Genomic DNA, 12,373 nt, shown 5'->3' with positions numbered 1-12,373 from the left:
TGAAGAACATTTTTCAATGTAGAGTAGGAGACTCTAAAATACCCCTCACAAATGTCTTTTCATACCTAGGGGTCCTCTTCGACAATAAGCTCAACCGTTGCCTCATATGGTAGCGAAATATGGGGTTATATGGTGGGAGAATCGCTTCAAACATCGGAAAATGATTTTCTGAAACGGCTCTTGTGTGTTCCTCGTGGCACGTCTAACTTAGCGTCCCATGAAGAACTAGGGGTCCCGTACTTAAATGATGCACTCTCTCTGCACCCACTGACTTATTGGCTGAAGTGTTGGCTGAACCCAGACCTCCCCCTGACCCACATGATTATAAAAGATTGCATGACACTTGATAACTCCTCCCGTATTTTATGGCCGAGGTATATCAAGGAAAATGTTGGCAGGTTAGGCCGGGGAGAAATATTTTCAAATCCCAAATGTATTAATAAGAGAGATGTGGAGGAAATTAAAACCGCCTTTCTGGCAGGTAGGAACCTGGATAGAGAGGCAAGGGAGGTACAGAAATCTAGCGTGCGTATGTACATTATGCTTAAACCAACCCCGGGAGTAGAGCCGTATCTCTTGGGGTCGTTGTCTACGCACAAAAAATTCCTCCTAACCAGGTTTCGGCTGAATCTTTTTCATCTCTTATTTGCCAGACCCAAATGTTTTAGGCAGGTTCGCCCAGCTTTAGTGTATCTTCAACTTTTGAAAGAGGATTGTTTATTCTTCATTGTGGGTTTTTTTAAAAGCAACCATCAAATGTAGACTTTATATGGACCAGTAATAAGTGTTCCCTTGGTTCCTCTCTTTTTTAATCTTATTCGCTTCTTGACTGTTTTTATATAATGCACTGTCACTTTTTATTGTATTTTTTTGTGTAACTTTTATAGTTTATGTTCGTTTAAACCGAATAAAGTTTTATTGAATTGAATGTACACTTGCTACTGATGCAGAAAGACATTCTGGAGAATATCCTTAATAGCGTCTCTATGCAATATAAAACAGACCCGCTTAAAATGAGAACACGTTTGACCATGATAGCTTTCTCGAGTGCTACTGATCTCAGAAAGAAGGGTCCTGAACATCTATCATACCAATGAGATACTCTACATCACCATCCACGTTGGTGTTCTAAAGTGGCACGGATAATGAAGAATCTCACAATCTGTGGTAAACATTTATCAATATGTTTTGATTGAACTGAGGTTTCATAAATGTAAACATGTAAAAGGCATACTTTAGTGAGTTTTGAGACTTGCAACAGTTTTAATGTTGATGGCCTTGACAGTAACAAAACTCAGAGATGTAAAATGCAAAAGGATTTAACACTGTTTCTGCTTGAAAGAGGTCGTAGCCGCCAATTAATGTAATCACAAATGTTTCAACATCTGTGGCAAACAAAGGGACTTGGGAGTTTATGCCTTTAACCCCTTCGATGCTCATGACGAGCTCAGCTCGTCATGAGGCACGGTTGAGCTGTGCTGATGACGAGCGGAGCTCGTCATGAACAATGGTAAATCTGCGAGTGCAGCACCGGGGGGGGGGGGGAACCTCTAGCAGCCAAGGTGTTAAGATCGCTCCTTCTGGAATCAAGAGGCCTCCAAAACTTCAGGTGGAGAAAAAAAGTTGTACCTTCATAAACTCACATTTGCGCATTCTTTGGTTCTCTGAGCAAATTACTTCACCCTCCTAGAGATCGCACCTTGACATTTTCTGCAAAATTGAGCTTTATTATGTTTTAAAGTCTGGCAAGCACATCATACTCAAACGCTTTTTGGAATCTTCTCAAGTTTTTCCCTGTTAAGGAAGAACATCTCTGTAAGCTAAAGGATGTTTATTACCTCAACGAGTAAGCTAAAATAAAATCTTAAACCAGAGCAATTTCACTGAAACAAAAGACCACGATTTGAACATGCTTATTCATTTTTCAATTTTATGGTAGTTGGCTTCTTATAAAACAAACCAAAGCTACAATTGGTTTAGTGGTTACATAGTACGACCACAGAAATACTGTGAGCAATTACACATTTTTCTGAAGAGATTTTTTTCCCCTCAAAAAGTGATTCAGGATCCAGTGGGTGTGGAAATTAAATTCTTCATGACTATAACTAAAAATTCTAGGTTAGAAAATAGTAACTTAATGAGAAACAGCAGGAGCTGCAGGGATGTGGAATTCCTATAGCCCGACGCCCAGGACATATTGTTTGGGGTCAAGGGCAACAAGTTTTAATGTGTATTTTGTTCTTGGGACAAGTAGGCCCAACCCCCTGCAGCACAAACCCTTTGGCTGCCAGTTTGCAGTACCACATTAAAGGTAAGGGAAGGGCACTGCCTGAAGTTAAGTTAATATTTGTGTGCATATGTTAATGCTGTTCAAATTTGTATTTATGGTTCATTAACCCCTTCGATGCTCATGACGAGTTCAGCTCGTCATGAGGCACGGTGCTCGTGTGCTCATGACGAGCTGAGCTCGTCATGACCACACCCAGTTCTATTATGGCCCAGCACCGGAGAAGAATATCTGCAGCATCGATGAGGTTAATTTAAAGCCTTTATTATTAGGGTGAACTCTAAATAAATGTAAATTCTGACTGCACTACTGACAGTGGTTCCAGTATAAAAATGTATACACACGGTTTCAAAGTTTAGTAATATGAGGCTATGCAAAATTCTCCCAGAATGCTCTATGATTAGATGCAAATATTTGCAGAAGCTTGAAAGCAAGATTAAGGATTCTTAGCTTTCAATATAAAATGTTCCTAAATGAAAGTAGGGGAAAAAAACATTTTGCTAAACTACTGTAAAATTTCAGGTACCCTTTCTTTGAAGCATCATTTAGTAAAATGTGTTGGTGCATGCTAATATTTCCCAAATATATTAATATTGGAAAATCAGAGTAACCAGTATCAATAAGATTATGGGAAACATAAAAAACAAGCATTGGCAAAGCCAGTAGGTCTGAAATTGTTGGTCAGTGTTTTAGTTTTAGAAATATGTGACTTGTTTTGACATTGTTTTTGTAAAACCTTATTGGTGTGAGAGCGGCCGGTCCCTCACCATTACAACAAACATTGCCAAAAGCAACAATTGTTTTTGGTCTCAAAAAGCACACAGTGCCAAATTAGTTATTGGCACTGAACAAAACTATGTTGTGTGCCAATATGCTCCTTGTGAAAGAGCAGAATGCTGTCACTCACAGTGAAGCCAGCCAATACAGAGAGAGCGAGAGAATTTCAGTAAACCCAAAAGTTCATGGTTAAGGTCAGACAAAATTAGGGGCCCAATTAGTTATTGGCACTGAACAAAACTATGTTGTGTGCCAATATGCTCCTTGTGAAAGAGCAGAATGCTGTTACTCACAGTAAAGCCAGCCAATACAGAGAGAGCGAGAGAATTTCAGTAAACCCAAACGGTCATGGTTAAGGCCAGACAAAATTAGGGGCCCAATTATTAAAGAAAGTCTCAAAAGTGCACCCTTGGTATATGTACTTGCATTAAGTTTAGCTATATGGTTTTTTGTGAATTCACAAGAATTTATATAAGTCTGACAAGAAATTGTAGTCCTAGAAAATATTTGTGAACTGCATTTTAGCATGAGCAATATGTGCATGTATAAATTTGCTCATGCGAAAACCTGAGTGTTTGCAAGTTCATTTTCCCTCCAACTACTTTTTTCCTAACTCTGGAAGAAGGTTTGTGTCTGCCATTATCGGGAGTACATTTCCAACATTTCTCAGTATGGGACAAGATTAGAGAACAGTTGTTGAAAACCCTTAAACATGCAGGTTAGTAGGTTTGCACAGACTCAAAGGGGCATTCCAACCCTGAAACTATTGCTTACCACTACCTTCAGTCCCAGTATGTAGATCTGCCGAAACATGGCAACATAAAGGGATTGCTAGTATTCAAACACTACCATGGTATGAGCCCTGGCATGATCAGAGAGGCTATATAGGAGCTCCTATATAATGAGATTGCTGCCATAATTTGTCTCCGCACTACATGGCACCAAAGGGACAAGTGGATTTTGTTACAGGACAAGTAGATTTATGAAGCAACCTGCCCCATAGACAAGTAGATATTTTAATAAATTCCACACCCCTGAGCTGAAAGACCAATGTCGTGGTCAAAGGTAGCAGCAACCCTACACTTACTGCATCCCACCCATTTGTGAATACCTCTAAAAGGCTCTGCATGAATGAGGGATAGAAGCAGCGATTAAAAAGCCACATCTGAAAATGCTGCAGCAATAGTCTGCCTAGGCTATAACATATACATATATTTATTTTAAAGTCCATATCAATGTCCTTCATTAACGTAACTTTCATACAAATTAGGAGTACTCACAATTCCGGCTATGCTCCTTTGACAACAAAAAGTTGGCAAGAGGTGGGGTGTAGGTCAGGCACTGCACAGTTGAGTTCAGGAAGCAAGTATTTCCTAGGTTGTGTAGCCCAGCGCCAACTCTGGAAATACGCTCCCATTTTGTGGACAGACGCTCTACAGGGAAGAGAACTTTCTGCGGCCTTGGGACACCATCTAGAGAGCCACCAATCCCATTATCACTACCTGGGGGGACAAAAGAAAACACAATACCGGGAAATCAGTATAACACTGCGATAAAAAGCCACCAAAAGCAGTTTCCATAAACCCCACGGACTCCATACTGTGCAAAAGGCTATTGCTTTTTGACCTACCTATTCGTTTGATGGGAGTCTGCTGGGAGCAGATATTGGAGTTTGTGCTCTGAGACCTGGGGTTCAGTAACACATACTTGCTTTTCAGCGTTTCCAACTGGTATGAAAAGCTCTTGCTAGCAGGCTCAAACTCTATTTTCTGCAGCAGGATCTTCTTGGCAGAAGAGGCCAGGAGTTTGCCCAGCTCCCTCTCTTCCACAGAATTCCTCCGACCCGGCTTCAGGGCCTCTTTCAGCTTGTCCACGATTGGCATGGTGCATCACTGCAGGAGTGCAAAAGAACTTGGTAAGACCATACTGTTTAGCTACCGCTTCTCCAAATACATAGACAAGCCTTCAAAAGGCATGGTATTCAATCAAAGGAAAACAAACTGCAGTAGCGGAGAAGGAGGGCATTTTAGCAGTTAAAATGCTCTGAGATGTTAACGAGTCAATGCATCATGATGTCTTAAGTCATCAAAACTAGCAATGACAATAAGGGACAGAGTACATCACATAAAAGGGCCCTCATTCAGTACTAGAATGAAGAGAACAACATTCTGCTTTTTTGTTTTTTTCAAAATGTCCCACTCATTAAGGTGATCCCATTTCCTTTAGTTAGGCAGGTTTGAGAGTTATGTTATTAACAGATCATAATTAGATTGATTATGAACCACCAAAAAACACAGTAAGGCTTCCACCAGCACCATTTGAGCAGATACTCCATTCTGAAAACCAAAATTAAGTACAAATCAAAGGTACACTTCATAGTGATTGGATGATGTATCAATAAAAATACATTTCAACCACATCAGGTCTATGCCAACAGCTGTAGAAAAGAAACTGAGCATATTTAAACCTAGGAACAAATATGGAACCAGAGAAGAATACAGAAAACTGGAAATGCTACGCAGCCTGAAGATTCCTAAGAGGATTCCTGGAAGCTGAGAACACCAAGAAGATAATATATATTCAATTCAGGTCTCAATCGCATTTTTAGCCATAAAATAATGCATATTTTGACATTTTAAACATGCCACAATTTGAAAAGGGTATAACATATGTTAAATCTGGACAATTCAAGCTTTCAACACAATCTATCACCTTGCATGTTTGCCTCCACTGCTCTTCTAATAAAACTTTTGACAGTAAGAATTTTTTTCATAATACATTTTATTGGGTTTTAGCAAAACATCAGGGCCGCACCGGCCATCAATCATATACAAGAGATTACACTGAAAATCCTCATGACCAGTGACAACGGGTAATCTTGCACTGTCGATCCTATCCATTCCCCCCGTGTTCCACAGGACATCATAAATGCCCTCCGGTGGATTAATCATTAGGCATGGCATCAGTCTTATGCCCCTGGGCTCCATATACCAGGATTTCCTCTTCCCGAAGAGAGTAACCAGAGCAAACTGGGGCCAAGACAACACTCCTTTAATCAGCACACCTCTGCCACATTTAGGTATGTTTGTTGAGGCACCCCCCTCACCCTATAGACTACTACCTAGAGTCCCATATTATTGTCCATTCTCACTTCCACGCCCTGGATAGATCTCTTTTCAAAAGGGTGAGACCTAAAAACAACAACGATCATTTGTATCAGTTATCATCATCATCATCTAGTGTTTCAATGTTGGGTTCCTACGCAGCTCAGAGTGTGGGTAACATGTTTGAGCTATTTGCGACTAGCGATTGGTATATCTGCAGTACTTTGTGAACGCCTAGATTTTACAAGAGGAGCTTGCCCTACAATGGATTGAACTCTGGAAGGCCAGTGAAGTCTTTAAGATATGGAGTGAGAAAGTGGCGGAGTTATTATTTGTAGAATTAGCTGTGGTGAAATGGACATTTGCTTTGCATCTCCTGAAATGATTTCAACGCAGTGCCGCGCTTTACATCTTCAATGGAGGAGATATCAATAATTTCCCACTTCTGAAAACATACCAGCTGGGCTACTTGTTTTAGCACACTGCCCCTCCATACTGGCGTCGACAGAGTCCATTTCCTCGACCACCCCATCGCTGTAGGGAGCGCCTCCATACATGTATGACCACTTGTGTGGGTGGTGGAAGGAACCCTAAAACCCTTCCACTATACAGATAGTCTAGCAGGGAGCCCATCACCCATTTCTCAACTGCATAGGCAGGGTCTCTTTGGTGGGAATACCACCATTCATTCATGCTCAAGAAATGAGTGGCAGAGTAGTAAGAGTATATATTTGCACCAGCAATGTCTCCACAGTATGTGGACTGGAAGCATGTCCAAAATGCTATGTGGTGCAATCCTGCCCCCCTCCATACCCCCCAAACCCCCCACTCACACACACACACACAAGAAGGTTGGTGTTGACCTGTTGAAACGATGACTTGGGGACAGAATAAGGTTAGTTCTGTAGCTGATACAGCAAGCGAGGCAGGAAAACCATTTTGAAGATTGATGATCTACCAAATAAGGACAGCAGCATAAGGGTCCAAACCTGCACTTCCTTTTTAGGTCTCGCCTGTCGATGCGCATGCGCATCGAGCAAGGCGAGAGTATTGGCACTTATCCGCTCTTTATCCACACTGCAAGGAATCGTGGCGATTCCTTGCAGTGCACGAGAAATTTAAGCTCAATGCGCATGCGCATTGAGCTTAAATGCGCGTGCACATGCCCCCAGCCGCCTGCCTTGCCTACTCTCTCTCACAGCCTCCCCCAGCTCCGCCCCCTCACTACTTGATTGCACGGCCGCTAGGCCGTGCCTCCCCTACTCTCCTCCCCCCTCCTCCTCCTCTCCTCCCCTGCCTGCCTGCCGCTAGGCCGTGCCTCCCCTACTCTCCTCCCCCCTCCTCCTCCTACTCTCCTCCCCTGCCTGCCTGCCGTGTCGCACCTCTCCCCTCTCCGCCCCCTCCCCTGCCCGCCGTGTTACGGTGAAAGGCTTGTTCCCCAAGCAGCCCTGGGGTCTCTTAAAATCTGGTGCTGTCTCCGATACAGGGCTGTTTCCTTCAGTGCTGTGAATCTCTCTCAAGTAGTGTTGGGGTCTCTCGTGAAATTCGGAGGTCAGCCCCCTTTCTACTGCAGTGTAGCATGTCTCTCCTGCAGTGCTGCAGTCTCTCCGCCGAGGCGCAATCTGTCTTCTTGCTTAAGCGTGGTCTCTCGCCTGTACTGCAGTGTCTCTCCTGCAGTGTGGAGAAACACTCCCAAGCAGTGCAAGGTGTCTCATGCAGCGCTGGCAGCTGCTCGCGCGCAGCCTAGATGTCTCTCTCGTGCAGTGCTGCCACTCTCCTGCGCCGTCATCTCTTTTGTTGATGCTTAGCTCTCACTCGCTCATGCAGTAATAGAATCACTCTTAGGCAGCGCCGGGTGTCTCTCTCCTGCAGTGACTGTTTTTCATGCAGTGCTTTCTTTTCCCGCCCCCTGGTCTTGGAACCGAGTTAAAATGAAGTCGGGCTGAAACTTGTGAGCTTCGCTGTGTACAGCACGGGCCCTCCCCCAGGAAGCGCTGGGCATGTCACTTCCCCTCCTCCTCTCTCTGTACTCTCGCCCTCTCTCCTCTTGCATCTCTCCACCCTCTTTCCTCACCCAGCCTGTTTCTCGCCTTTGCTTCCATAGATTTATCTCAATCTTATTTTTATTTTATATATACGTTCTGTTCCTTGCCACTCTTCTTTCTCCTTTCTGCTCTCCCCCACACCACCCTCTAGTTTTTTTCACGGCTCGCCACATTTCATCTTTCTCCCCTGTCACTTCCTCTTTTCTGTCTGGACTCTCCACCTTTCTCCCCTGTTTGCTGTCCAATTGCTTCTCCTCTTTGCTACTCAGTTTCTTCACAAAAGTACCACAGAACAAGGGGTTGACAAAGCCAATAGGCCTGGTAAGGTGGTGCAATAGTTAGATTGTTTATATTTCAAGCATATGACACACAAGAAGGAAGACACATGTCACCCCTTAATCATGATAGAATCACTCTTAGGCAGCGCCGGGTGTCTCTCTCCTGCAGTGACTGTTTTTCATGCAGTGCTTTCTTTTCCCGCCCCCTGGTCTTGGAACCGAGTTAAAATGAAGTCGGGCTGAAACTTGTGAGCTTCGCTGTGTACAGCACGGGCCCTCCCCCAGGAAGCGCTGGGCATGTCACTTCCCCTCCTCCTCTCTCTGTACTCTCGCCCTCTCTCCTCTTGCATCTCTCCACCCTCTTTCCTCACCCAGCCTGTCTCTCGCCTTTGCTTCCATAGATTTATCTCAATCTTATTTTTATTTTATATATACGTTCTGTTCCTTGCCACTCTTCTTTCTCCTTTCTGCTCTCCCCCACACCACCCTCTAGTTTTCTTCACGGCTCGCCACATTTCATCTTTCTCCCCTGTCACTTCCTCTTTTCTGTCTGGACTCTCCACCTTTCTCCCCTGTTTGCTGTCCAATTGCTTCTCCTCTTTGCTACTCAGTTTCTTCACAAAAGTACCACAGAACAAGGGGTTGACACATGCTTGCAATAAACATTTTAAATGAAATAAGTAAATGTATCTCTGCATTTCCTTTTAGTAGAATTTATAAAGGCTCGCGTTAAACTTGCTGGTCACACATGTGTACGTACCATCAGTAGGGCCTGGTCCGCCTTTCATCCATCCTTCTGAGATGGATGCGAGGCGTGCAGGCAGATAATATTAACGTGGTTTTTACATTTCAATAAAGCAAAAACTCCCTCACCCTCAATTCCTCACCCACACCCTCAACACTTCACCCTAAACACCTCACTCATCCTCAACGCCTCCCCCTCCCCCTCACTCACCCTCACCCTCACTCACCCTCAACACCTCACCATCACTAACACTCAACACCTCACCATCACTAACACTCAACACCTCACCATCACTAACACTCAACACCTCACCATCACTAACACTCAACACCTCACCATCACTAACACTCAACACCTCACCCTCACTAACTCTCAATCCCTCAATCACCCTTCCCCTCACTCACCCTCAATACCTCACCCTCACTAACACTGAAACCCTCAATCACCCTCACTCTTACTCTCACTCACACTCTACACCTCAGCCTCACCCTCACTCACTCACACTCTACACCTCAGCCTCACCCTCACCACTCACTCACACTCTACACCTCAGCCTCACCCTCACTCACTCACACTCTACACCTCAGCCTCACCCTCACTCACTCACACTCTACACCTCAGCCTCACCCTCACTCACTCACACTCTACACCTCAGCCTCACCCTCACTCACTCACCCTCAACACCTCACCCTCACCCCCTCAACCCCTCACCCCCTCACCCTCACTCGCCCTCACCCTCACCCCCTCAACCCCTCACCCCCTCACCCTCACTCGCCCTCACCCTCACCCCCTCACCCTCACCCCCTCACCCTCACTCGCCCTCACCCTCAACCCCTCACCCTCAACCCCTCACCCTCCCTCACCCTCAACCCCTCACCCTCAACCCCTCACCCCCTCACCCTCCCTCACCCTCAACCCCTCACCCTCAACACCTCACCCCCTCACCCTCAACTCCTCACCCTCAACACCTCACCCTCACGCACTCACCCTCACTCACTCACCCTCAACACCTCACCCTCACTCACTCACCCTCACTCACTCACCCTCAACACCTCACCCTCACTCACTCACCCTCAACACCTCACCCTCACTCACCCTCAACACCTCACCCTCAACACCTCACCCTCACTCACACTCAATCACCCTCAACACCTCACCCTCAACACCTCACCCTCAACACCTCACCCTCAACACCTCACCCTCAACACCTCACCCTCAACACCTCACCCTCAACACCTCACCCTCAACACCTCACACTCACTCACACTCACACTCACTCACTCACACTCACTCACACTCACTCACACTCACTCACACTCACTCACACTCACACTCACTCACACTCACTCACACTCACTCACACTCACTCACACTCACTCACACTCACTCACACTCACTCACACTCACTCACCCTCAACCCCTCACTCACCCTCACTCACCCTCAACCCCTCACCCTCACCCTCACCCACCCTCAAACCCTCACCCTAACTCACAATCACCCTCACTCACCCTCACTCACTCTCACTCACCCTCAACCCCTCACTCACCCTCAACCCCTCACTCACCCTCAACCCCTCACTCACCCTCAACACCTCACTCACCCTCAACACCTCACTCACCCTCAACACCTCACTCACCCTCAACACCTCACTCACCCTCAACACCTCACTCACCCTCACCCTCACTCACCCTCACCCTCACTCACCCTCAACACCTCACCCTCACACAGTGCAATAGGTCTCAGAGGATTTTTAGTTAAAGCTTTTACAATTGTTTATGGCTTTTTTGATTTGTAATTCTTTAGCATTGGCTACAAAAAATAAACATGCAAAAGATTTACAACAAAAAACCCATAAACAATTCTAAAAGCACTAACTCTAATGCTGCGAGACCTATTGCATTTCCAATGCTTGTTGACTCATGTTAACACGGAGGCTCGATTATGGGTCCACAATAGTGCTGTGTCTAGGGACATGTAAATCCCCGGATATTTAACACCCCCCACCAACGTCAACCCTGACGCTCACTCCCTGGCTCCAAGACGGCAGCCCACCAGGAAAACTATTCATTTCGAGGATTTCATGTATAGCCCAATGTTTTACCAAAGATTTGCATGATTTGTAGGATGCGGGGTCCCAAAGTCTCTGGATCAGTAAGAAAGAACAGGACATCACCTGCGTAAAGGGCTATCCGGTTGGAGAGCTCCACAGTCCACTCAAAACCCCTTACAGGAACATCAACCCTGGCCCATGCGGCCAGCAGCTCAATGGCCAGTGAAAATAATAGTAGGGAGAGCCGACAGCACCCCCCGCTATATGTAGATAGCAATAGTGGGGGGGACACAGTTCCTGCGATTATAACCAAAGACATGTCTGCATACAGTAAATCGGACATAGGAAAGAAATCTTGGACCCAAGTTCAATTTCTTAAGTAGGACAAACGGGTACTCCCAGCTTAGTCAAATGCTTTATCTATGTCTGCCATGAGCAACGCTGTTGGCCTACCCAAACAAGCTGTCAGAGCCAAGGCATTACAAACATGTCTGATATTGTTGCACATAGCCCGAGCTGGCATGAAGCCAGACTGGTCGGCGTGGACTAGGTCCGGCATGCGTTTCATCAGCTTGTTGGCCAATGTTTTGGCAAGGATCTTGACTTCCATGGATATTGGACAATATGGAGGAAGTCTCCTCCGGCGGATGGCCCAGCTTAAGGAAGACTCAGTGTGGCTCCAGTCAGACTGGAGCATCGTTCCTTCAAAACGTGGAATGGATCAACACCCCTGAGGTGTCCTCCCAATTGAAGCATATAGGCTTTTAGGAATTCACTCAAGAATCCATTCAGGCCCAGGGTTTTCCCTGTCTGCAGCCCTGCTAGTGCCTGGATGAGATCCTCTGTAATCTCCTCCTCAAATTGTGCCCGGGTAGTGTCCATAAAGGACTGAGGAGGCATTGCTTCTACAAATTCAACAATTTGATCAAAAGTCTGTCTCTTCACTGGCATATATCTCCTGGGAATGGGCGGCGAAGCTCTTGGCCACCTCTTGGAGCCCTGAGAACAGTCGCCCCAGTTTGTTGTGGATCGTTGGTATAGGAACCGTAGAGCGGGCAGTTTGGCACAGCCGATGTATCATCCTAC

General features: G+C 45.7%; 1 protein-coding gene across 2 annotated transcripts in view; it reads right to left on the bottom strand.

Annotated features, from left to right (window-relative positions):
* The window catches only part of USP36 (ubiquitin specific peptidase 36), a 726,079-nt gene that overhangs the window by 696,011 nt on the left and 17,695 nt on the right, over positions 1-12,373 (bottom strand). For both annotated transcript variants that reach the window (XM_086931077.1, XM_086931078.1), the window contains exons 3-4: positions 4,695-4,956; positions 4,345-4,566 (exon numbers count right to left, since the gene is read on the bottom strand). In XM_086931077.1, coding sequence (XP_086787203.1) covers positions 4,345-4,566; positions 4,695-4,947 — 475 coding nt within the window. In that variant the 5' untranslated portion in view covers positions 4,948-4,956. The remainder of the gene's footprint in view (positions 1-4,344; positions 4,567-4,694; positions 4,957-12,373) is intronic.

The sequence above is a fragment of the Lissotriton vulgaris genome, chromosome 7, assembly GCF_964263255.1.
Source record: "Lissotriton vulgaris chromosome 7, aLisVul1.2, whole genome shotgun sequence".
NCBI classification, from domain to species: domain Eukaryota; kingdom Metazoa; phylum Chordata; class Amphibia; order Caudata; family Salamandridae; genus Lissotriton; species Lissotriton vulgaris.
This window is presented reverse-complemented; position numbering and strand designations above follow the sequence as displayed.